Source organism: Borostomias antarcticus, assembly GCF_949987555.1.
Source record: "Borostomias antarcticus genome assembly, chromosome: 6".
Classification (NCBI taxonomy): domain Eukaryota; kingdom Metazoa; phylum Chordata; class Actinopteri; order Stomiiformes; family Stomiidae; genus Borostomias; species Borostomias antarcticus.
The window spans coordinates 29,974,205-30,001,131 of NC_140239.1; the positions used below are offsets into that span (position 1 = coordinate 29,974,205).

Genomic DNA, 26,927 nt, shown 5'->3' on the forward strand with positions numbered 1-26,927 from the left:
CACCCTCACCACGCGGTCACAAATACGAGCCCGGGGGTCACAGACGGGAGGGACACGCTGGAGCACGCTGGCATGCGCCCTTCAGGAGGGGAATACCAGGGCTGCTGGTTCTAACTGGGAGAGATTTTCCTGGCAGAAGGTAGAGCAGCATACTGGGCAGACAGGGCGCTCTCTCATCTGAGGACGTTTTATGGGACAAGTCAGGTCCTGGCAGAAGGTAGAGCAGCATACTGGGCAGACAGGGCGCTCTCTCATCTGAGGACGTTTTATGGGACAAGTCTGCAGCTCATTCTAACAAGACCGCGATGATACTGATGGCGGGGACGATTTTGGTCACTATAATCATGATGTTGCCGATGGCCGATGCCGATGGCCGATGTTTATTTTAATAAACATTTTTTCCTCCTTTTGTGCCAGGGAAACAAAGAAATGAAGTGTTTGGTTCCAAAACGCCGATTTTCATTTCACTTTAATTTGAAAGCAAACTACACGTGCGTTAGCGGCGTTACGTCACGGATCTTCTCCGAATCTGCAGCTTGGTAGGCTACGTCTTGCAACAAAAAAAAGCCGTAATTGTTGCGACATAACATCGGCCACTACCATCGGTGAATGTCATTTTATTTGCCGATGGGCCGATGGCAGTCAACAAGGCCACCATCGGCCGATGCATCGGTGCGTCCCTACTAATGACCACAGGACTCCAGAGCCCTGAGAGGCTCCACAGAGCTGGGCTGCAGGCGCCGATTCACTCATAGGCCTTTTCCACCAAGAGGGAACCGGTTCGGTGCCGGTTCGCGAACCTAATTTTGAATGGTTCCGAGCATTTCGACCAAAAAGAAATTAGTTCGGGAACCCGAAAGCTGGTTCAGAACCGGCACCACAAAATAGTAGGTTTTTCAGTGCGAACCGTGACGACATCATGGGCATGGGCTGACGTACAACGGTTCGGCTCAAAACTGGTTGAAACGCGGGCCCGTTCTCTGGACAGAACCAATGTTCCAGGGATTTTGAAACGAACTGGGTCACGAACCAGGGTTTTTTTTGGTGGAAAAGGGCTATCAGAGAGACTCTTTACGAAGCACGAGCCCCTCACCGCACACCTCAACGTCAATCACGGAGGTACAAAGCGATGCTCTGCATTGTGTGACTAACTAACACACATAGACTCTCCACAACAGCATGGTTAACTTCCCAGTTAAACACATATGACCTAGCCATATGATCTATCCAACACGATGGAACTACAGTACCACCACACTACCGTTAAATACCAGCTATCTGATCTATGTTGTGACTACAACTACTATAACTAATGATCATTGTACCCACAATGCACCTCACCCCGATGCTAACCTATGATAATCTAACATTCAGAACAAAAGACCGAAACAGTTACTGTAAACAGCTCAAGCTCTGAACTCTTCCACCCCTACAACCAGGCACGGCAAACTCTGAACTTACTGGGTATTTAGAACGTAAACAGGCTCCTGAGTAGAGAACACTATACTTTTACTCAGACACCGAGCATAGGTTTTTTTGTACAGGCAAAATGTAGGCCTACTTGGCGATGGGATGGATTGTGGTGAGCGCAGGTGGTGGGCTCAGGTACGTGTGTGACGCATGAACGAACACACGCACTAGCATGCAGGGAGCAATCTAGTAACACCCACCCCCCCCCCACACACACACACACGCTTTACTTGGCTGGGGGACAGAAACAGGAGTTTCATACCTCAGGCTGGAACACAATATCCAAAAACCTAACTATAAATGATATGATATGATATCCGCACGTTTTTTCTTGGTTCACTATCCTTGGGGACCAAATGTTAAATGTTTTGCACTTTTATCCAAAGCGCTTTACAATGAAGGCCTCTCACTCACCCATTCACACACCGAGGGCAGCAGCTGCCATGCAAGGTGCTAACCTGCTCACTGCTCAATTAGTGGTCCAGTGTCTTTGCCCAAGGACACTTCGACATGTGGACAGGAGGAGGCGGGATTCGAACCGCCGACCCTACGATCATGGGACGACCCGCTACCACTGAGCCACCGCCACCAAGTCCCCAAGAACCCAAATGATTAACAAGACAAACACACACACACACACACACACACACACACACACAAAAGGGTGACATCAGAACACCTGACTGCCAGGAGGCACAATACTGTACACTGTGTAATATGACTGATATTTGGCTTCTGGCAAACAGGGTGGGAAGCCTTCCAATGCAATATTGTCAAGACAATCTAGTCATGACACAATAACAACTTAGTCAAGGCCCACACAGGAGCTTCCAGCCAAAGAGAGCAGGCGATACACTACACCTTTTTTACATTGCTGTCCACGTTTTCCATCGCTGAAAGTCCCTTTTGGTCAGTTGCTAAAGGGTGTCTCTCCAGTTTCAAACCTTTCTGTGCTGTCTCTCACAACAGAATAGTTTGACTATTGTCACTCCTTACTGACATCAGAGGATAATGTTACTGTAAGCCTATTAGCTGCTCTTAAATGTCAACAGAGTATTAAGCTATACATTTCTAACCACTTCATTGTCCATGAAATCGACCTAGATACTCACCTGTGCTACAATGAGAGGATTAGCACAGTCAAGTCAAAGCAAGTTACCACAACTGACAGGGAATGCAGCAACTAAGATTTCAGACAGGAATGAAAGCCCATAGCCTACTGTTCCCAGACAAACGATTAGGTGTGCTTTTCTACAATGGGTAGGTGTGGTTGATTAATTGGCCAAATCGGGATCCGTGCCAGCTGGAATGGCTACACACACCTGGCATCCAGTAGAGAGAGAGAGAGAGAGAGAGAGAAGGAGAGAGAGAGAGAGAGAGAGAGAGAGAGAGAGAGAAGGAGAGAGAGAGAGAGAGAGAGAGAGAGAGAGAGAGACTGTGTTGTTGCATAGTGTCTGGGTTTACCGTTTGACGACAAACAACAAGCAAGCAAACCGAACCCCTTCATTTTGTTACATAATATAGTCGAGTCCACACACACAATGAGCAGCTCATGTATGAGGTCGGTGAGTTACGCATGAAGGACCCGTTTGGGAACGCGCAGCCTGTTTCCAGGTGCGCTGGCTGTCCGGCGACTGTGACACTAGGAAATGTCCTGATGTAAGAAAGAAACTCATCCATGTTGGGGACATGTCATCGCGCAAAACAGACCACTTCTCCACAGCAGGGTATAACCTCCACTTCTCCACAGCAGGGTATAACCTATAGTCCAATGTATGCGACTCTCTACGCTACACACAGCCCCTGCGTGGTTAAGGCTATGACACAGGTCTACATTGTTCGAAATAGGTTATAACACCCTTCAAAACAAGCAAGAAAGTTTTGCTACTTACAGGAAATGAATGAGAGAAGGAAACGCGTCTCTCCAGTTGAGTTTGCAATTGAACAACTAACCTCAGGGTTCAAGGTGGACTGAGGAGCAGACGCCCAGCCCGGGTTGAAATGTTGGCTCAGTTTGCAAAGGTGTACCTACCTTGCCATCTAGCGGCTAGTCTGGGGTAACAGCAGGTTCACTAACTCTCCCAATTATCCCGACTTGCTGGATCCCTCGGAGCGTTACGCTTGTCAGTTTTTACACATTGGTAGTTTTACAATTTGCTTTGGTCAGTCTCATAGAGACAACATGTGACAGGGCGCAAGGACAAGACGGGACAGTTCAAATGTGTGTGCCGTTGTGAGAGGCCTTTTTTTTTTTTTTTTTATAAATCTTTATTAATCAAGGTACACAATAGTACAAAATGTACAGTACAAAACAATACAAATTAGCAACAATCAATCAATACAAATGTAAAAATAATACAAGAGAGCCAGGGTACATATATCAAGCCTTTCACACAAACAAATCAAAGAAGGTGCACAAACTCACTGTCTTCGTAGCCTTCTTATTATTGGAGGAAAAAATAGTCTTTATGTAGGCTATTGTTTGGTTTCATTTTCTAGAATTTTGAACAGGGGTTTAGAGTTAGTAAATTTGGATTTGTGAATGTGAAATTTTGCTAAAAGAACTATTAGGTTAATAATATAATATTCTTTGGTTTTACTGCCAATATCTTTAATGAAACCAAACAAAACATTCTCTAGACATAGAGTGAAATCCGTTGTGAGAGGCCTATGCAGCGCGAGCCCATGTAGCCTAGTCAGCGGTCACGTGCGAGTAGTGCACACACGGGGACACGAGCCTTAAAGGTACCCAACGAACCGTGAATCAAAACAATCCGTTCTTTGTTTATTTTTTGAAATTCCTCGATTATATGGTTCCATGTAGTCTAATAAACATGTTGAATCACTTGAATGTCGTTCCTACCTTTTAATTTCTTTGCAAAATGATATTTAGCTAATGTTTTGAAAACAACAAAGATGTGTGAAACGTCACTATTATGTGCTCCGCGTATTGACGCAATGACTTAGTACGCGATTTTCGGGGACCACCTTCTCAAATTTGCTCTAGCTCGCATACTAGTGGTCAAAAACTACATTGGGTACCTTTAATGATGAGGGGTCGTGATGGACCGCAGCCTCCTGTCGGAGGGGAGTGGGTTCAAGAGGGTGATCTGGGTAAGAGGGGTCGGCCACCATCTTTCAGGGCCCTGGAGGCGTGCAGGGCCTGGAGGGAGGGCACATTGCAGCTGATCACCCTCTCAGCGGAGCGGATGATGCTCTCTGGCTGTAGCGGCGGAGTACCAGGTGGTGATGGAGGAGGCGGGGATGGACTCGATGATGGAGGTGTAGAAGAGTACCATCATTGTGTTTGGCAGGTTGAATTTCTTCCGCTGTTACGCCACCGAAAAGTCAGCGATTCGACATTGGTGGGTGATATTCATACTGAGGTTATATCCTCCTCATGCACCGACCACCTCTCATAAAAATTAAATTCGATGAAGATGGCGGGTTGAGCGGTATTTATAGTAAGGAGTGCTTAAGTTTAATTAGAGTTTGACTACTTCAACACAAGCACGTCTCAAAAGCCAAAGCAGCCAATTACATGTTTCCCACCATGCTGCACATTGGAGTAAGGTCACGCAGAACAGGCACCCTTCCCATCAGGTAGGCTGTCCCCAAATCCCATTGTATTTTTAAGGCTTAGATAAACATTGCACATAAAGGATTTTGGGGTCGCCTTGAAATTCTACAGAAATTCTATACAGTATAATAATATATCCCCCAATTTTGTTTTTGAAAAAAACTGTAGTGGTGACCTGTGCTTCTTACCACCTGTTGGCCACCTGTACATTTTTACACAAATACCTCTCCCTCCAAACACTCCAGGACTGGTGTTATCTTTCTGAGGTGTTTGGATATAATACGTTGCAGACAGCTATGAGGAACGGGTACATATGAGGTGGATGAGGGAAGGATGAGGAGGCCTTAGAGGTGTGGACAGAGAAGGAATACTGTTAGACTTGCTCTACAGACAGAAAGTCCTAGAACATTAACCCAGCTGAAAGCTGTCCCCATTAAAGACCGAGTTGAGCACACTTCGTTTTTCATTAAAAACACATCAAATGGTTCAAATACTTCCAGAATGAACATTCCATGGAAACTATGACCAAGACAAAATAGGAATCAGATCTTGTACAGGCACCTTGTAAAGAACATTTCGTGGGTGCAGTGATCCATCCATTATGATACACACATTCAACAGGGTCTGTGGCCACTAGGTTGATCTGAACTCGTGAGAATGAATGCAATGCAAAGCCACTCATACACACATGGATTATGGGCAATCTCCAGACTTTTTGAACCATCACTCCAATAACCTAAATAATAACTCCATCACGCAAGTCCTGGGTAATAGAGGTACCAGAATTGGGATTATATAAGGATTATATAAGGAATTACTCAAATGGCACCAACAGTATCTCTTTCAAACCTTTTACTGCAACGAGTGTGTGAGTGTGTGTGGGGGGGTTTCAGTACATGATAGAAAAAATGCAAAATGTTTGCTCTTGCATCTCTGTTTGTTTAATGCTGAAGCTCCATCCGCTCACATTGAGAAGAGACATAACAAGCACGGACCGCGGCGCTCGCGAGAGCACCAGAGTCTCTGAACAGGATCCATTCCCCAGAACGTTGGATACAAACGACGGCAATAAATCGACACAAATCAGAAGCTTCCAGAAAAAAATAAGATGCAAGAGCGTAAGGGTATATTCTGCACAGATCTTCCTGAAAAGGAACATCTATGAAAACATAACTTAAACGGGGTCACTTATAATAATAGGCCATCAAAAACAGTAAATTACAAAGGCAGCGAAAATCTCCAGCATATGTACATGTTTTTTTTATTCAAATACAAACTAAAAATGTCAGGTTTTTTTCTCTCTTGTTTTATTTAATGGAAGAAAAACGACCGTTTAAGAAGTGAAACGAGGGAGTAGTCCGGAGCAGCGTACAATCAGGATTGGGCCCGACGGGCCTGTGAGGGTGGGTGGGTGGGGGGACCAGAACCGGACCAGAACCGGACCGAACCGAGCCGGACGAGTGGGGCCCCAGCATGACCGTGAGTCTGGATCAGAGCGTAGCAGCGCCAGCTCAACTGAGGGGAAGGCGGGCTGGTTCTGACCCGGTCTCCACCGCCGGCGCCGCCGCCTCGTCCTCGGCCTGTTCCCCGGGTGACCCGGAAGACGAGCTCTGACTCGCCTCCTTCTTGTCCAGTTCTTGTTGGGTTTGGATTTTCCGGATGAGCTCCTTGATCTCCTCGCGTTTGGTCTTCATCCGTTGCTGGGGGAACCACTCCGACAGGTTGACCGGGAGGTGAAAACTCGGTAGTGGATTCTGCACGCGGGACAAAAAGATGGGATTGCGTCGTTAACAGCGTAATATAGTTTCTATGGAAGATCTGTCCTTAATAACGCTTCACTATGATTTACATTTTAGTAATTAAACAGACGCTTTCATCCACGGCGACTTACAAGGTAGTATACTTGTGTAGAGTAAGTGATCGACAGTAAATCAATTAATCAATCAAAGCTTTATTTATATAGCGCATTTCATACACAGAGGCAACACAATGCGCTTTACAGAGAACAAGGGAGGTGGGCATACGACCCACTCTCTACATATTCCAGAGGGAAGCAGAAAAACAGTATCACTCTATGTGAGTGTCTGTATACTATACATACATATAATATATACATATTATACTGTATGTACAGTACTGTATGTTAGGGCTGGGTTTAAAAAATCGATTCATTGATTCTGAATCGATTCTGAATCAAATGATTCAGAATCGATTCATGAATCCCAAAATCGATCTTTTATTTAATGAATAAATGAATAAATTAAGGAATAAATAGTTCATTCATTCATTCAATGATTCATTCATTCATTCATTTTTGGAAATCAGTATCGATACCCAGCCCTAGTATTGATGTGTTGCATAACTTGGCAGTCATGTAATTAAGGTTACAGCAAAAAAAAAAAAAAAAAGGTTTTAGTAACACTAACAGAATCGATATTGAATCGAATCGAATGGTGATAATCGATTCTGAACCTTGTGAATCGGAATCGAATCGATTCTTGAAATTGACTCGTTACCAAGCCCAACTGTATGTGCTGAGCGTGTCTCTCTCACCTCGAAGAAGCTCTCCACGTACTGCAGGATGTAAACGCCACAGTCGCTGAAGTTGTCCTGCTGAGGCACGCGGGGGCTGGAGCCCTTCATCACCTCCTTCCCAAAGCTGCGCTGGCTTCCCTTCCTCACCTCCCACTCCACCTCCAGGTACCTGCACACACGCACGCACACACACACGCGGGCACGCACACACACACGCACACACACACACGCACGCACACACACACACGCACGCACGCACACACACACACACACGCACACACACGCACGCACACACACGCACACGTATATTACTATTTAATTGATAGTAAGTTTGTGGGCACATCTGTAAAAGAGACCTGGTCTCAGTATGTTCTTCCCTGTCTAAATAAATAAAGGCTTTTCTTTTTTCTTTCTTTCTTTTTCTCTTTTTTTTCTCTTTCTTTCTTTCTTTCTTTCTTGCTTTCTTTCTTTCTTTCTTTCTTTCTTTCTTTCTTTCTTTCTGTCTACTTAGTCTACTCGGTCTTGTCTGTCTACTTAGTCTACTCTGTCTGTCTACTTAGTCTTGTCTGTCTGTGTCAAATCCATGTGGTGTGATATTATACGAAGCCACGTTTCCACACATGAATGCAGTGTGAGTGAGTTCACTTACTCTCTTAAGGTTTTCACAACCGTGGATCTGGCCGGTCCGCGCAGAGAGTCCATGATGAGGATGCACGGCCTGAGAGAGAGAGAGAGAGAGAGAGAAACACACACCACCCCCGGATTAGACCTGGGATCAGACCTGGGATCAGACCTGGGATCAGACCTGGGATCAGACCCGGGATTAGACCTGGGATCACAATCGGGATTAGACCCCAGACCTGGGATCAGACCTGGGATCAGACCCGGGATTAGACCTGGGATCAGACCTGGGATCAGACCCGGGATCAGACCCGGGATTAGACCTGGGATTAGACCCAGATCAGACCTGGGATTAGACCTGGGGTCAGACCCAGATCAGACCTGGGATTAGACCTGGGGTCAGACCTTGGATTAGACCCAGATCAGACCTGGGATTAGACCTGGGGTCAGACCCAGATCAGACCTGGGATCTGACCTGGGATCTGACCCGGGATCAGACCTGGGATCAGACCCGGGATCTGACCTGGGATCAGACCGGTACCGACCGCACGGCCTGTCACTACACGGAGCCGGAGGAAGGTCCGGTTTAGGAGGGGGACCGTGAGGGAAAGGAAGGACATGCTCTCACTGTTTGCACAGCGTGGGTCTGGGCGTCCACCCCGAGCTCTCGGAGCTGAGGGGGTCGTCGGCCAGTCCGCCGTCCTCGCTGCACTCATCCTGGACAGGGGGGAGGGGAGAAGACAGACGCACGTCACCAGCTACCTTTAAAAAGGTTCCACGTTATTCTATTCACGTTAATATTATTTATAAAAATAAATAAATATAAATAAAATATATAAATATAATAGGTATAAATATAGTTTGGTCATGGAGGCCATACCTGACAGGAGCTTTGGTCGTCTGAGAAGTTGCAGGAGTCGCTGTTCCCGTTCCCTGACCCGTAACACACGATGATTCTTTGCAAACCGTCTGGAAGACACGTTCGAAAAGCCACTAGGAATCATTTGAGCATTTTTCCCCACCGGCACTGAACATTTTCCCCACGATCACTCAACATTTTCCCCACGGTCACTGAACATTTTCCCCACGGTTACTCAACATTTTCCCCACGGTCACCCACTCAAGAGCCCGAGAATCCCGCCCCTCACCTGTGAAATGCGGCTGGGCGTCTGTCTGTCCGTTGACCCCGGCTCCCGGAGGCTTGGGGGGCTCCGGCCCCCCGTTGGGGCAGGCGGAAGCCGCCTTGGGCTGCTCGCCGCTGGGGTGGCTCTCGGGGGAGGCCTCGGTGGCACTGTGGTGCTCGGGAGGCTCCAGGGGGTCGTCCTGGTCGGGGGACAGCGGCCTGCAGTGGTCAGGCACCGAGCCCGGGGCCGATGCGGGGCCCTGGTACAGGGGGTTGGGCTCATACTGGGGGCCCTGGAGGCCGGGGAAGCAGATCACTGCCAGGTACCAGTGGGCTCTGAAAACAAAGAAATGTTTGTTTTTGTGTACTAACTAAATTAATTAAATTAATGGTTAATTACATTTGAAATTTAAATAAGTATTATGAGACTCGTACTTTGTATAAATCTGTATCTCTCATTGCATCCAAAAACGGAAAACTGATACTATTAAACGATAAAAAATAATTGATTTAGGAAGAACTTGATTAATGGATAATTGATTAAGGAAACTCACGACTCATTGATGGGAACGAAAATGAAGTCTTTCTGGAAAAGGTCCACATGTCGGGTCCACGTCTTCACCCTGTTGTGCTTCCTCTTCTGTATCCTGGCAACCGGAGAGGAGGAAGAGAGAGAGCACTTTAGCGAGCCGTCATAACCCAATCAGGGGCTGAGATGAGCCGTCATGACCCAATCAGGGGCTGAGATCTGTCCGCTCTCCGGGGGGAGAGAGCGCACTCACGGGAGATTAGCCGTGTCTGGAACGTTTCTCCTCTCCCTCTGGTTCAGCCTCTTGTAGAAGAACGAACTGAAGACGTGACTCCGCTGCGCGTCTTCCTTTTTCAACTTCTCTAATACTAAATACCTAAAAGGAAAACGGGCGATGAGATGAGAAAACGAGATACGAGATGAGAAAACGAGATACGAGATGAGAAAACGAGATACGAGATGAGAAAACGAGATACGAGATGAGAAAACGAGATACGAGGTGAGAAAACGAGATACGAGATGAGAAAACGAGATACGAGATGAGAAAACGAGATATGATTCAGAAAACTGCCCACGTCAAGGGAAATATGACGTCATTGATAACGGTGAGTTGCGCTTACTTTAAATAAAAGTCTATAATGACGTCGTTCAAGAATTCTCCATCGTTAAGGCAGTGGAGGTCTTCGTTAGTCACAGTTATGCCCCCCTTGGCTGGAGGAGGAGGGTACACCATCAACCTAGGAGACAAATAACCAAACCTCAACCAAACCGCAACATTACCGTCGAGAAAAACACCATCCCGGGTACGTTTAGGGGACGCCGTTAAATAACCCCTCCCCTTACTTTATGATTGGTCCGATAAAGGTGGGGTGCAGCTCCGCCATGTCGTCCTCCTCGTCGTCGAAGAACATGTTGGCCTGCTGCCGGGTCGCCATGCGGGTCTGGACGGCCTTCCCGGGGGACGCCTGCGGAGAGGGACGACCGCACGGATTCGGTCAAGTCAAAAACTTTATTCACAAATAAATTTTACAAAAAACTTGACTGCGGTCGAGCCAAAGTGCTGTACAGGTAAACTCAAAATACAAATAAAAGCAAAGTACAATAACAACAACGGTTCAGAAATATAAAAACACAGAATACCAGGATGTCGTGATCAACTACAGTTGAAGGCCAGGGAGAAGAAATGGCTTTTTAATAAGAGGATCGTCCAAAAGAGAGGGATTTGTTAAACCTAGTTTATACTGTTGAGACAAGCTACAGCTCATGACCCACAGCTCTGGGCGATGCCACAGCTCGTCTACAACCGGTATAAACCGGCTTTAAAACACCGTTTTTTCCTCCGCGCCCGAAAGGCCACACCTTCTCCTCCTTCTCTTTGGTGGTCTTGTTGTAGTTCACCAGGCGGTGGTTGGCCTCGTCGAAGGACAGCTTGGTGGGGAAGTCCGTCAGGTTGTTGGCCCTTCCGATCTCCACCAGGATCTCCTCCAGGATCATCTGCTCGTGCAGCTGCAGCCCGTTCTCGAAGATCAGGACGATGTACTTCTCGTCCGACTCTGGGGAGGGGAAACGGCATCGCGTCGTTCCGTCATCACGACGGACGCCAGGGAAGGGATTATTTGGGGGAGAGGGGGCTGTAGTTCTACAACAACTGTGTAAACAGCTGTTTAGTCCGTGCATGCAGAGCCTGCTCATCCCCGCCACTGATAGAAGCTTAAACAGAGATAAAGGCTTATACACGGGTGTTACCTCTCCCTCTCTCTCTCTCTCTCTCCCTCTCTCTCTCTCCCTCCCTCCCTCGTGTTCTGATCTGTCCATCATCTGACCCGCTAATCATCTGTCCATCAAGTCCACCTGTGTCCCATTGTCTCCCCGGTCCTGTCGTCCAAACCCCTGTCTGTTTGTTACCTGTGTAGGTTAGAGACGAAGGGGCTGATGTTATGTTCCGTTTCTATTTTGCTAGTTGACTAGTCTGTTGCTACACTTTTGTCTTTCCTAGATATTTGGGTTTTTAGGTGTTCTGTGGTCCCCAGTGGCCTCGTCAAGGGAGAGAGCTGGGTCAGATACCCTGGGGTTCACGCTACATCACGTAGGGAACCGGTTGTCTAAACACACTAGGTTAGAAGACTACCTGCTACAAACATATTGTTTGTAGCAGGTAGGTTAGGTTCCGGATAGATTAGCTCGCTAGCTGTGTGAATCTCTAGGTAGATTAGCTCGCTAGCTGTGTGAATCTCTAGGTAGTTTAGGTTGCGGGTAGATTAGCTCGCTAGCTGTGTGAATCTCTAGGTAGGCTAGGTTAGAGGTGTAGGGATGCACAGGGCTGTTTTTGTTTTGACATCGTTCGCCTTCTCCCTCCCTTCTCTTACCCTGGGTTAGTCCCCGGTTTAGTGTTAGTATTATTCCCTGTTTTGTGTGTTATTGTTAAATGTCCATGGATGTATTCTTGTAAATAGCACTTTCTTTTGCATTAAATCCTTTTCTTTAAAAGTTGCCCTGGCTGTCGGCCTGGCTGTGTGCACCACACTTGGAGTGCAGTTGGATTACTAGTGGGTGTGGCTGTAGCTCAGGAGGTAGAGCGGGTCAACGATGATCGTAGGGTCGGCGGTTCGAATCCCGGCTCCTCCTGTCCACATGTCAAAGTGTCGTCGGGCAAGACACTGAACCCCAAATTGCTCCCGATGAGCAGGCGAGAACCTTGCATGGCAGCTGCCGCCATTGGTGTGTGAATGTGTGTGAATGGGTGAATGAGAGGCCGTTGTAAAGGGCTTTGGATAAAAGCGTTATATAAGTGCAGTCCATTTACCATGTACTAGTGTGTGTATACGGGCGGTATTGCCCTCCTACTGTACCTTCCTCTCTAGTCCATCTGAGGGAGGAGGTAACGAAGGGACACGTTTCTGGGTTCTCTTCTGCTGGTGCAGAGCGATGAGAAAACTCTTTACAAAATCAGCCTTAATACCCAGGATGGAGTGGAGAGCATCCCCCGAAAAGAATGAAATATCGGAGATCCCATGTTCTGCGCCACTTAATTTTTTTTTTTTTTACATAAATCGGCTGGGGAAAACAAAGATTTTTGTTGGGGGATCAAGATCATTTTTGTTGGGAAATCAAGATCATTTTTGTTGGGAAATCAAGATCATTTTTGTTGGGAGATGGAGATCATTTCCCAGCAGAGTATGATGTTGCTCATATTTGCTCCAGCAAAACGGGAAGGGGGGAGGGGGGGGGGGCATCTTGCACGTGCACACGGGGGGGAAGGGGGGGGGGCATGTTGCGTGTGCATACGGGGGGGAAGGGGGAGGGAGGAGGGTGTACTCACGGTCCCCGGAGCAGTCGTACCACAGGCCCCCGGCCTCCCGGGACATGTTGAGCTGCGTGCGCAGGCGCAGACACTCCTCCTGCGTGGTCTGGAAGAAGAGCACCGGAAGCTTCCGCACGCTGCACCACTCACAGCTGATCAGCTCCGCCGCGCGCAGGCTCACCTTCTCCAGCGCGTCCATCTGAGGGCCTGCTGGGCGGGGGGGGGGAGAACTATGTTACCCAGCATGCAACACTGTTATCCATCGCATGACACAGATGGATGGATATTTACCGATCAGATAGAGAGAGGATGACAAAATAGTGTACATGCCATCCTGGACATGTTATGTTATGTTATTAGGGCCCGAGCACTGGCGGTGCGAGGCCCTATTGAAACTCGAAGGATTATTATTCTCCTTCTTCTCCTTTACTCCAAACAAATGCCTTTTAGGCGGCCTGAACATCGATGAAAACGGATGAAACTTTGCAGATACGTCAGTCCCGGTGAAAAATTTGATAATTCATGGGTGACGGAAATGGGCGTGGCAAAACGGCTCAAGAGCGCCCCCTGGAAAGTTTCAAATGGCGAGCCCCACCTTTCAGTTTGATGTAGGCGAACGAAATTCGGAGGGCATATGTATTTCATCGAGCCACACTTAAATGTCTCTTGGAGCTATACCCAACATGCAACAGGAAGTCCGCCATTTTGCTCTTAATGTGCCATTTTGTCCTTGTTTTGACCATTTCCATGCCTCGTACTTCGACGAACTCCTCCTACAGATTTCATCCGATCAACTTCATATCGGGTCAGCTTCATCTTAAGACCTTTGTGATCAAAAGTTATCAAAAAAATTGAGTTTTCACCAAACACCCTTGCCGTGGCGCCCCGCCAAAGTTTGACATTTCGCCATAAAACACGAAGTCCTCATAACTCCTCCATACATTATTCAATTTGTCCGATATATGTCACGCTTCATGACGGTTCTGTCCTGAACACATCTATGTGTCAGTATTGCGTCATACTTATAGCGCCACCTATTGGTGAAACAGTACGTCCTCATAACTCCTCCATACATTATCCGATTTGTCCGATATGTCTCACGCTTCATGACGGTTCTGTCCTGAACACATCTATGTGTCAGTATTGCGTCATACTTATAGCGCCACCTATTGGTGAAACAGGAAGTCCTCATAACTCCTCCATACATTATCCAATTTGTCCGATATATCTCACGCTTCATGACGGTTCTGTCCTGAACACATCTATGTGTCAGTATTGCGTCATACTTATAGCGCCACCTATTGGTGAAACAGGAAGTCCTCATAACTCCTCCATACATTATCCAATTTGTCCGATATATCTCACGCTTCATGACGGTTCTGTCCTGAACACATCTATGTGTCAGTATTGCGTCATACTTATAGCGCCACCTATTGGTGAAACAGGAAGTCCTCATAACTCCTCCATACATTATCCAATTTGTCCGATATATCTCACGCTTCATGACGGTTCTGTCCTGAACACATCTATGTGTCAGTATTGCGTCATACTTATAGCGCCACCTATTGGTGAAACAGGAAGTCCTCATAACTCCTCCATACATTATCCAATTTGTCCGATATATCTCACGCTTCATGACGGTTCTGTCCTGAACACATCTATGTGTCAGTATTGCGTCATACTTATAGCGCCACCTATTGGTGAAACAGGAAGTCCTCATAACTCCTCCATACATTATCCAATTTGTCCGATATAGCTCACGCTTCATGACGGTTCTGTCCTGAACACATCTATGTGTCAGTATTGCGTCATACTTATAGCGCCACCTATTGGTGAAACAGGAAGTCCTCATAACTCCTCCATACATTATCCAATTCGTCCGATATATCTCACGCTTCATGACGGTTCTGTCCTGAACACATCTATGGTTCAGTATTGCGTCATACTTATAGCGCCACCTATTGGTGAAACAGGAAGTCCTCATAACTCCTCCATACATTATCCGATTTGTCCGATTTATCTCACGCTTCATGACGGTTCTGTCCTGAACACATCTATGTGTCAGTATTGCGTCATACTTATAGCGCCACCTATTGGTGAAACAGGAAGTCCTCATAACTCCTGCATACATCATCCGATTTGCACCAAATTGCTGACGCTTCATGAAGGTCACCTTCTGAACACATCTATGCGTCGGTATTGAGTTACACTTACAGCGCCACCTACTGGTGAAACAGGAAGTACTCATAAATCCTACATACATTATCCGATTTACTCCAAATTGCTCATGCTTGATGAAGGTCGCATCTTGAACACATCTGTAGGTCAGTATTGCGTCATACCTACAGCGCCACCTACTGCTTACAGGAAGTCCTCATAACTCCTACATACTTTGTCCGATTTACACAACATTTCTCACGCTTCATGAAGGTACTGTCCTGAACACATCTATGCGTCGGTATTGAGTCACGCTTAGAGCGCCACCTACTGGTGACAGGAAGTTTCTGTCAGTACTGGACACCGAAATAGCACACCCTTTAACGGCGCCACACCCCGACCCGCGTGGGGTGCGAGGGCCCGCTCACTGCTGCTCGCAGCACTAGTTTTTAGTTATAATGCGCCCCCCAACCAACTGATCAGCCCGGGGCGCAGCCCAGGTACAAAGGGAGACAAACAAAAACAAAGGACTGCAAACGAACAGATTAACAAGAAACGCCAGGAATTGGAGAGTGGCTGGCTGTTGTCGGGCGTAGCGCCGCCATCATGCTTCCTAACAAAGCGCTTCACAATACAAATAACAGATAAAACAGACATGTGGCCCCTACCTTCAGTCTCTAGCTGGATGTGATCGATGGAGAACTGAAACAGACAGAAATCAGTGATTAATCAGGCGGCCCCCGTTAAGTTTACTCTGGGGTGAATTCACAAAGGGATTGCGTGACTTGATGTGACGCTACACCAGTGCAAATAACCCCCAAATAAACCTTGCTATTCACAAAAGAACTGTGCTCCCATCATATTAGCGTATCTGCGTGCCGGCGCCATTTGCGGGTATTTAAATGAGGTAATATGCACACAATGGGTGGGAAATGTGCCCCCTCTCTATGCAAATGAGCCTCATTGCAAAACAGTCCAATTCACAAACATTAACGCCAACTGCCACACGGATTTAGAGTTGAAATTATTTGCGTCTTCAGAGAGTTGGTGGAAAATGAAGCGCATTCATAAGGGGTGTCACGGTCAGTGTTTCCAGTGATCATGGCAGCAGTGACTGTGGCCAGGAGAAGGCATCGTAACGCCAGGCGTGCTCCTGAGAGAATATTCTGAAGGAGGATATCACTTTTTGATTTAAGCAAGGCTGTAATCATCCGGAGATACAGGTTGCCATCTCAAGCAAGTCTTGCTCTCACCTGCCACACAGATGTCATGCAACTGACAACTGATTGATCGATAACAATAACTGATCAATACACACACAAACAATTTGACATAACAATAAAGGCACAAAGCTAACTAAGATCTTATGTACACTATTCAAATACTATAACAATAACTAGGCACTAGACAAATAAATAAACAATATCCTATAGTGACTGTGTAATATGTAGACCTACACCACTTAAAGATCACCAACAGCAAACTACTACAATGTAAAACTAGCAGAATAATTATGTATGTTAGGCTACTTAAAATCACTAATGCAGCCTACTGGATTAAATCAATAGAAAATGGCACAAATATAACGATTATATAATATCAATAACAACAACAACAAAAATAATAATAATAATGTGAAAGACTAAGTCTAGACTGCTACTGTAGATACGGATAGTAAATTGTCAGGTTGGGAACTTTTAAATGTTTATCTGTGTACCTGCTGTAGTCCAGGCATGAGGAATTAATTAGTGCTGATAAGAAACTAAGAACAAGTGATGACAATGTACCTGTACTGGTTACATATGGCAAATAAACGTTCTATTCTATTCCAATATAGGCCGTACATTACCAAAGACCAGGGCCTAGAGAGGAAGTAGCCTATAGCAGGCCTATACTGGGAGTACAGCAGGCCTACAGAAAATGAGAACACACTACACCCACTGTGCCAGCGAAAATATTTTTAGAGAGCAATATTTTTACACTGAGCAATTATGATGTATTTAATGTTGTTTAGTTAAGAGCACTTCCCCAGAATAACCTTCTCATTGAATGTTTGGTCATGACTAATGATGTAGCCTAGGCCCGTTTGATCACAGAGGTGGAAATCGACAACTTAAATTTTGTTGCAGAGACAGCAAAGCATATCATGAGAAATAATGTGTGATGGCAGCTGTTTTTCCAGCAAAAACATCATTCGCTCACACTAAAGTTACTGCGATATGGTTGATCGAGAAATAATTACATCGATTGAATGCCTAATTTGTGAGTTGATTCGCTTAAAAGTGTGATGGATAAAGGGCTTGTGGACGTCTGCCCTCATCTGCTCCGTGAGCCAACGGCACTGCCGGATGACTCACTGCGCTCTGCGCTCAGCTGCAACACCGTATGGCCGTGTTTGTGCCAGAATATAATTAGCGCAATATCTTTAGTGAATAGGTCGTTAAGACGGAGCAAATGACGCGCAGTTAATGGTGCCATTAGCGACCGCAATCCATCCTTTGTGAATCCCCCCCTCTGTCTGCTACGTTTGAGTGTCTGTACAGAGAGAGGACCACAAGACATGGAGTGTACTTACGATGACGGGCTTGGTGACCATCCTGCGCAGAGTCCCCACGCGTACGCTCCGACACTCCAGGATCATGCTCTCCAGCTTCTTCACCGCCATCTTGGGCTTTTTTCTCGGGGATGGGTCGTCAACAAACTGGAAATGGAGCGGATGCTCAGGCTTAGAAACTGTTCTCTGCTTAGGGGAGAAGACATCGTGCACTTTCCATAACGTATCGCATCCTTTCTCTGTTAGGAACAGAGTTAGAATGTCTACACCTCAGGAAAGAGATGTCGTAAAGGTAAACTTTGTGAGCATGAAAACAGAACGAATTTCTTTTTTCAACGATTTGTTTATGGCATTTCTGCTGGAAACGCAGGAGAGAGAGAGAGAGAGGTGGGGGGGGGGGGACATGCAGCACATGGCCCGGGCCGGATTCGAACCCAGGCCGCTGCGTTAAGGACAAGCCTTTGCGGTATGCGCCTCAAACCGCTGAGCCACCAGTGGCGCCCCTACTGAAATAATTTCAATTATTCCTCTGGCTTCACGTTGTGAAACAAGCTGCCAAGCCAAACGGCACGGAACGTTTACTCGATCAGGAACATCTGAGTTCTCAAGGACATCCTGTCAGTAAGTCGATTAAGCGAAAGACTATGAAGCGTGAGGAGACTTTGAAACACACCAGTGCCGGGTCTAGGCCTAAATTACAACTGGAACTGTAATTCCCATCATCATCACCATCTGTACTAAACACGCAGACCTGTGTGGAAATACAGTGCTCTGGTATCACCTCAGGACTTTACTGGTTGATCGTTCGTTTCTAGCACGACAGAACCGACGGGCTGTTCCCAAAACACCTCACACTCCAGGCAGACTCAAGATAACTACGTATTTTCTGGGGCGCCCCGGTAGCTCACTGGGTAAGGCGCGCCCCATATGAAGGCTAATCCTTCGCACGGCGGACCCGGGTTCGATTCCCGGCTCGGGTCCTGTGCCGCATGTCCTCCCCTCTCTCTCTCCCACGTTTCCTGTCTCTCTTGAACTGTCCTGTCCCATTAAAGCTGAAAAGCCCTAAAAAATATCTTTAAAAAAACAAAAAAAACTACGTATTTTTCGACCCAATCGTTTCCACAGAACTTGCCTGATCTTTCATGCGTTGTCTCCTGGGGACCGAGACTTTCGTGTCGATGTCGGCGAAGAACTCCGAGGTGATCTCCTCCCTCTCCAGCTCTCCGCTGCTCTTCACCGCCGCCTCCACCCGGCCGCCAGAGGGCGCTGGCGAGGAGTGGGCGGAGTCAGCGGGCCGGGGGGAAATGCTGTCCAGCCGGTTAACGCTTCCTGTGCTGGCGTTGTCCGCTTCCTCCTCCTCGTCGTCGCTGGACAGGACAACTGAAACAGCGTTGTAGCGTCACACATCCCTCACCGGACAACGCACTGAACACAGCAGATAGACAACGGCATGCTATAGTTTCATGATCTCATTAATGAGACACTGGTAGATACAGCCAATATTTCTGTCCTGCACAAGTCAAAGAATGTGTTTTAAAGAAAGACTAATTCTGTGAAAAGTGGGGCTCGTTTGCAAACGGATTTGAATGTGTGGCTGAGGGTTTCATGCAGGTGTCTGAGGTTTGAGGTTAGCGAGCTATCTGTTCCCATCACAAGCATCTAGGTAAACATAAAAAAGACTTTGGGTGAGCCTGCACAGAAACAGAGCTCCATAGTCCCCCAGAATGCCGTTAAGACACTCAGGAGCAAGTATGTAGGTCAGGAGCACAGGACAGGACAGGGGGACTTACCTACCAGGTACTTGGCTTATTTATTTATTTATTTGTACTTATCGGTACTTACTCTCCTACTGAACTTAGTAGATTTGGATTTCTGTATATTTTGGAGAGTGCATCCAGAAAGTACTCACATCCCTTCACTTTTTCCATGTTTTATTATGTTACAGCCTTTAATAAATTATTTTTTTCCCCTTATCTACACACAATACCCCATAATGAAAAAGTGAAGATTTTTTGTTGAATTTTTTGCAAATGTATTCCAAATACTTAACTGTAATATCACATGTACATAAGTATTTAGATCATTTACTCAGAACTTTGCTGAGGCAGTGATTAGATTAGTGATTAGCTGATTGGAGTCCACCTGTGGTAAATGCTATTAATTGGATATGATTTGGAAAGGCACACCTGTCTACTGTACTGTATGTAAAGTAGTAATAACCCACAGCTGACAGCATGCGAGTTCCAAAACCAAAACATGAAGTTGAGGGAATTGTCCGTAGACCTCCGAGACATCTGGGAGAGGGAACACGTAGCTCGGGAGTATCTACTGTCGCCTCACAGCAAGAAGGTCTCCGGGCCTTTCTGTGGATTCACATGCTTCTCCCCATTATCACAAGGGTTTCCTCCCAAATAACCAAATAGGAAAAACATGCAGAAGAACAGATGCTCTTCAGTCTGGTCCCTGAGCTGGACTGAGAGCTCGGCCCCCGGACGCCATGTTAGGATGGCGTCACGTCTGGAGGAGACCAGGCGCCACTCATCACGCTGTTTTGCTCAAGGACTTTGGCGCACTCTGGAAGCTGGGATCGAACCGGGGAGATGATTCCCAGCCGGCCGCTCTACCTCCCGAGCTACGTACCGCCAGCGTGTGCCAAGCTTGTAGCATCATACCCAAGAAAACTTGAGGCTGTAATCGCTGCCAAACGTGCCTCAACAAAGTAGTGAGTAAAGGGTGTGAACACCTATTTACATATGATTTCAAGTTTTTATATTTGAATACATTTGCAAAAATGTCTAAACTTTTTTCACTTTGACATTATGGAGTATTGTGTGTAGATTAATGAGAAAATTGAATCCACTTTGTAATAAATCTGTAACATAAAATATGGAAAAAGTGATGTATCTATTGTAAATGTGCATCTAGTCCTGATTGTGTAACTTCCTCGTCTTTCGATGCTGCATCGGTACAACCCCCCCCCCCCCCCCGACTTTCCCCCATCGGTGCGACTTTCCCCCATCGGTACAACTCCCCCCCCCCCCCCCCGACTTTCCCCCATCGGTACGACTTTCCCCCCCGACTTCCCACCATCGGTACGACTTTCCCCCATCGGTGCAAATTTCCCCCCCCGACTTTCCCCCATCGGTACGACTTTCCCCCCCGACTTTCCCCCATCGGTGCAACTTTCCCCCCCCGACTTTCCCCCATCGGTGCGACTTGCCCCCCTCTACTCACTGGGGTCGTTGAGCTCCTGGTGCCGGGCGGCGGCCGTCCTCTTCCCCTTGGCGGAGACCCTCGCCCCACAGCAGCTGGTGGTCCCGGCCAGCCTCCCGTTGGGGGTGGGCACCATGTTGCCCCTGGTGATGCGCACGGGCAGGATCTCCGGCAGCGCGTGCGGGGCCCTCATGGCCGAGGCGGCGCCGTAGAAGCTCTTGCTCAGCTGGAGGCCGGTGGGTCCCGGGGAGGGCTGAGGCCGGAGGGGGGCTCGGGGGCCGGGGGAGGTGGTCGGGACCGGGGGGACATGGGGCGACGGCAGGCCCAGGGGGTTCCCGCAGTGTTGACACTTGGCACGGTCTTCGCTGGGTTTGCTGCACTTCCCGCACACCGCTGGGTACTTGTTGGGGTGGAGGGGCTGCGATGGGAAAGGGTTCGTTAGCGTGTGGGAACGTTTAGAACGAGCTGCTCTCGGTACGCTGAATTTTTCTATCTCCGGTTGCTGCCTTTATGTGTGGCGCAGGGGAAGGCTGGACTGTTGACTGTTGAGGGCAGCGTGTGTGTGTGTGTGTGTGTGTGTGTGTGTGAGGGGGGCTTTAGTCTGACAGGGTTAGAGTCCTCTCATATAGTAGCACGGTAAACAGTCAAATGATTACTTTTACAGCCGCGGGGAAGAATGTGTGCTTTCGTGTGCTCCGACTGAAACCATGAAGGCATAGATCGCCCGCCTCGCAAACCAGAAATGCCTCCATAAAAACACCAGTTGTAAAAGAAACAACACTAACAAAATAAGCCTGGAAATAAAAAAATAAAAAAAAAAATAAAAAGAGTTAGAGAAGAAATCAAAATTGCAGTGGCGGCGATCTTAAAAAGTAGCCTAAGCCCAAAAAAGCACGAGCAGGTCAAGAAAGGAGTGTGTTTTAATGGAGTCCCAGGTTAGCTGTATACGGGCTGTGCTACGCTGCTGTGGTCTGTTCAGATATGGACGCTATGAGCGGACTGCGGAAGGGGCTGCGGGTTATCTGACCGCTGCAGCGGCCCGGCGAGATCCACGCCATCAAGGTCACGCCTGTCTCCTCTGTGTGGGGGCGGCGGTTTGACGGCGACTTCATATGAAACGCAGCGTGAATGTAAAAAGCGGAGCGCTCGCTGCGCCGTCGCAGGCCTCTGCTGGGAGGTTGAGTCGGCGCATTGCTGAGCTTTTCGCCGAGGTAACCGAGCTACCGGGAACGTAAACAGCCCAGAGACGTCGTTTAGTTACTCCTACACGCGCGCGCGCGCACACACACACACAGGCACTCACACATGGACGCACACAGACGCACACACAGACACACTCACAGACGCACACACACACGCATACACACACGGACACTCACACACGGGCACATACACACACACACAGGCACACACGCACACCCGCATGGACACACACACACACACACACACATCCGCATGGACACAAATAACTGCATGGACACACACACACACACGGGCACACACACACACACACACACAGGCACACACACCCGCACGGAGACACACACACACATCCGCACTGACACACATAGCAGCATGGACACAAACACACACACACACACACACACACACACACACACACATCCTTCCACCGAACAGAGATGGTCAGATGCCTGCCGGTCCCTCACCTCCGCTGCTCTGGCCGGGGTGGGGTGACTGCAGCAGCCCTCCTGGGACGGCCGTCTCTTCTGCTGGACGCGCCGCTTGATGATCTCATTCTCGTCGCCTGGGTGACACGACGACACAGAGGACACACAAAGGGAGACCGACGGGAGAGAGACGTGAATGTGTGGGCGTATGGCGGCGTGATGAAGGCGTTTCCACCGGGGGAGGTCACATTGGTGTTGACAAACCGACGTCGACGCAAGCAAAAAACGCAAGCGGCGCCGCAAATTGGCCTCGGGGAGAAGTTCCACCCGGGCGCAACAGTACAGGATCCCAAGGTCACCTTCCGGCGCGTGACATCATCCACAAACTCTCTCAGCCCAGGAGTCTCGGTCGCAGGAGCAGCAGCGCTTCATTATACGCGTCTGTGCTGTGTGTGTGTGTGTGTGTGTGTGTCCGTGTGTGTGTGTCCAGGCGGGTGTGTGTGTGTGTGTGTGCCTATGCGTGTGGTTGTGTCTGTGTGTTTCTGTGCGTATGTGCGTGTGTCCGTGCGTATGTGTGTGTGTCCGTGCGTGTGTGTCCATACAGGTGTGTGTGTGTGCCTGTGTGTGTGTCCATACGGGTGTGTGTATGTGTGTGTGTGCCTGTGTGTGTGTGTGTGTCCATACGGGTGTGTGTATGTGTGTGTGTGCGTGTCCGTGCGTGCGTGTGTGTGTGTGTCCGTGCGTGTCTGTGCCTGTGTGTGTGTCCATACGGGTGCGTGTATGTGTGTGTGTGTGTGTGTGTGTGCATGTGTGTGTGTGTGTGCCCGTGTGTGTGTGCGCAGCGTCCTCCCCTGCTCATCAGTGGTGGCCAGGCGCTCGGCGCTTCCTCTCAGAGGAGCTTTAGTGGATTAATCTGCACGCCGCGATTCCCCGTCTGGCAGAGGAGAGGAGAGGAGGGGAGAGGAGAGGAGAGGAGAGGAGGGGGGCTCGGCCCAGATCTGGGGACGGCAGATAGCCCTGCCGCTGGCTGTCACCCCCCCCTGTCCCCCTCTACCCCCCCTGAACCCCCCCCCCCCCCACCACCCAGTGGCACCTCATCACACACAGAGAAGAAAACCACTCTCCCTGTAAATACACTCTAGAACACGCTGTACCCGCACAGAGCGGCTGACAAATAAGTGTGCGAGCGGTGGAACGAGGGTTCTGGGGCCGCCTACCTGGGACGTCGGGGCAGGTGAGAACGATGCTGTCCGCTTCGACCGTCGGGACCTGCTGGGCCGACGTGCAGAAGTCGTTTCTGAGGGGAAGAACACAGTCGGGTCAGCGCTGCCGTTTTAATAAAGCGCTTTTTTTTTTGTCCAGTTATTGGAAAATGAACTAAAATCAAATCACACGCCGTGCATCCTGGGAGATGAGCAATCCAGGGGTGGCGGGTGGGGGCGGGAGGGCGGGGAAGGGTGTTGCTTATCAACTCTAGTGTTTCACTAGCGGGTATGGTTATGAAACACATGCAAAGCGCGCCCTGTAGGGCCGGGGTCAAAGGTCGGTGGATGCGGGATGAGGCCGGTGAGGAGCGGCTGAGAGGCGAGCATGGCTGACCTGATTACGGCACGGAATCAAACGCCTTTGCGTGCCGTTTGGATCACTACAGTGTGACGGTACGCAAAGCAAGCATGCATGATAGCTCTTACCTTTCCTTCAAGTCAAGATTGCTTTAAAAAAATAAAAATAAAAAAAAGAATACACTGTAAACAGCGTGCGCCGAAGATACCTAAAAAAAATGTGTGTAGAGTACTAAGGAAATTCTAGACATTAAAAGGTAAAAAGCGCACAGCAGCACACTGCTCTTATCGGTTTAATGGGTGAGCTTGAGGAATTCATGCGTTCATTTCCTAACCCTGAAGAAGGCACGGTGTTCATAAACCGCGTTCATGGGCTGTCTTACTTCATTCATTTCCACAAAAAAATAAAAAACTTCCACCCATTACAGCACTTAAAAAACGCTCTAAAACATATCCAATCCCTTTTATCAATAATCAGATGTTAAATACTTCATATGTGAGGGAAGAATCAGACCTACGCCAGCTCGAGTGTTTGGGTTTCTTACCTTTGGACAGGTTTCCTAGCCGGTGTGGGAATAGTTGTGTGCTGAAAGTGTCTCCCTTGTAAAACGACCCCTTGGGATGGCGCGGAACCGAGGATCAGATAGTTGGTGGTTCTGTTGGGCATCGGCGACGACGTCGCTACTGGGTGGGGCATTTCACTAGAGAAGGACGCAGGAAGGCAGAGAGAAACCACATCAGAGCTCCGCTGGGCGATAGTCGTACTTGTCTTTGATGATTTACGGCCGGTATAGAAAGAGAACAATAGGATGCAATACTTTAGCCTCTTGTTGAACGCCCTCATGTGATTATTTGGCCTGTTTTCGTATGTTTTCAGGGGATCCACTGAGGTGAAGTGTCTAAGTGAGGGAGACTGGAGAAGACAAAGACGAGAAAAATGTGAAAATGAATAACAGCGTTACTGTTGGGTACAGCCCTCCCATCCACACACACAACCAACAAACCATGTTCATTAAAATGTAAAAAAAAGTATTACTAACCCCAAATCACAACAACAACAACAAAAAGCTAGCCAACAACAACATGTTTTGAAACCCCGCGTCAAATCTAACTGCCAGACAGTTCATCCATGACAGAGCTGGTAAACGCAGATGGGGTCTTCTGGGCGGCGCTGGCCAGCGAGGCGGCGCCGGCCCGGCTTTGGCACAGACGGCACCGCCGCCGCCCGGCTGATAGCCCGCCGGGAGTAACAACAATGCCATGGATGTGAGTCATGGGGGGGATGGGAGGGTGCGAGAGCCCGGCTTAGGGCGGTAGAATACCTTCCTCCCCTCGGGGGTGGTCTGCTGCGCTCTGCTGTTCACCTCCTCCATGGTCACCACAGACGCGCTGGCGGGACGAGCCCACGGAGAGAAAGAGGGGTGGGGATAGCGGTTAGATCGCGCCTTTATACCTTTTATACACACTTCCAAGACTGCCTGACGACAGGCTACGTTTAGTCCTCTGCGACGCTGAATTGCGCAATAACATGTAAAAGCGAGATAATGGTGCGATTATGACCACAAACAATTAGTCGTTTACTTTGGGTTAGAGTTAGGGGGGATGAGGTGAATTGCACTATGGGACGATAAAGCAATGACTTGGTATGCAGACGGTGTGTGTAGGTGGCCCTGTCTGTGTCACTGTGCTGGTGGCAGAGCTTCCATGTGGGAATACTAAGAGAGAGATAGGATTGGGGTCTTCCTGTGTTTCAGAGATATGGGGGGGGGAAATGGAGGTATAATGCAGTGCAGCGTGGCTGAGTGCTGAATGAAATGAGATCTGGAGAAGTGCTTACTCATGTCTCCTTTCCTCTTCACTGTCATCAGAACGAGAAAAGCTCCTCCAGTTCTGCGTGTACCCTCCATCTTTCTGGGTCTCTGATCTATCCAGAGCTTGGATATATAAACCAGACTTGCGTCAGTGCCATGAGCTCACGCCGAACCATCAGCTGAAATGATTGTTTGTGTGCCAGAGGTCTCATGCATCGCTTCGATAAGAAGACCGAAATCTCTTCAAATGGCAGAAAAGAGAATGAAAGGTTCAGGTTTCACATTTCAGCTCAGACGTTTAAGAGTAAATTTGACACTGAGATAGGCCAATTAGTCTGGTGGTCCTGCTCCGAGTCAAGTTTCAAACACAGAAAAGTTAGAGTAAGTTATCTGATGATGACCCATTTATGATCAAAGGAAATGTATATTCAATAGAAACGCAAACAGGAACATCATCTACTGGGAACCGAGCAGGTGTGGTCGGGGTGCTAGCAACACCCCTCTAAACGGAGGGTAGGTATTCCAACGGGAGGCGATAGTCTGATCAAAAACGAAAAGGCTGTGGACCTTTGTGATAAGGAACTTGCGTACTTAGTGTTGTAATTTCACACTAAATAACACTGATTAGAACTTCCGTCAAAATGAATGGGCAGATCTTTCATATCACAGAGTCAGAGAACTCATTGTTACCGTTAGGCTAAACCCCTACCTCTCCACTCCTAGAAGTTTGAACCATGCATCCCAGGTAAGTGGGTGAGGATCATCGGAAAAAGAGCAACTGATCAAGAACTTTGAGTCTCTTTTCATGGTTGAAATCCATGCATAGCCTAGGCTACTTTCTCA

The 26,927-nt window shown here is 48.2% G+C and overlaps 1 protein-coding gene across 1 annotated transcript; it reads right to left on the reverse strand.

The window, feature by feature from the left end:
- Positions 1-6,051: 6,051 nt before the first annotated feature.
- senp6a (SUMO specific peptidase 6a) lies at positions 6,052-26,899 on the reverse strand. The gene is made up of 23 exons (XM_084439462.1): positions 26,794-26,899; positions 26,111-26,207; positions 25,596-25,662; positions 25,092-25,186; positions 24,819-24,974; positions 23,929-24,008; positions 22,751-22,848; positions 21,105-21,501; positions 19,003-19,250; positions 17,892-18,017; positions 15,985-16,018; positions 13,178-13,369; positions 11,218-11,411; positions 10,702-10,823; positions 10,479-10,595; positions 10,112-10,234; positions 9,884-9,976; positions 9,355-9,665; positions 9,087-9,175; positions 8,835-8,923; positions 8,235-8,303; positions 7,604-7,754; positions 6,052-6,804 (listed from the first exon to the last, which is right to left on the reverse strand). Exons 3-23 carry the CDS (start codon positions 25,644-25,646, stop codon positions 6,562-6,564), a joined length of 3,078 nt encoding a protein of 1,025 aa, XP_084295588.1. The 5' UTR covers positions 25,647-25,662; positions 26,111-26,207; positions 26,794-26,899; the 3' UTR covers positions 6,052-6,561.
- Positions 26,900-26,927: the final 28 nt, after the last annotated feature.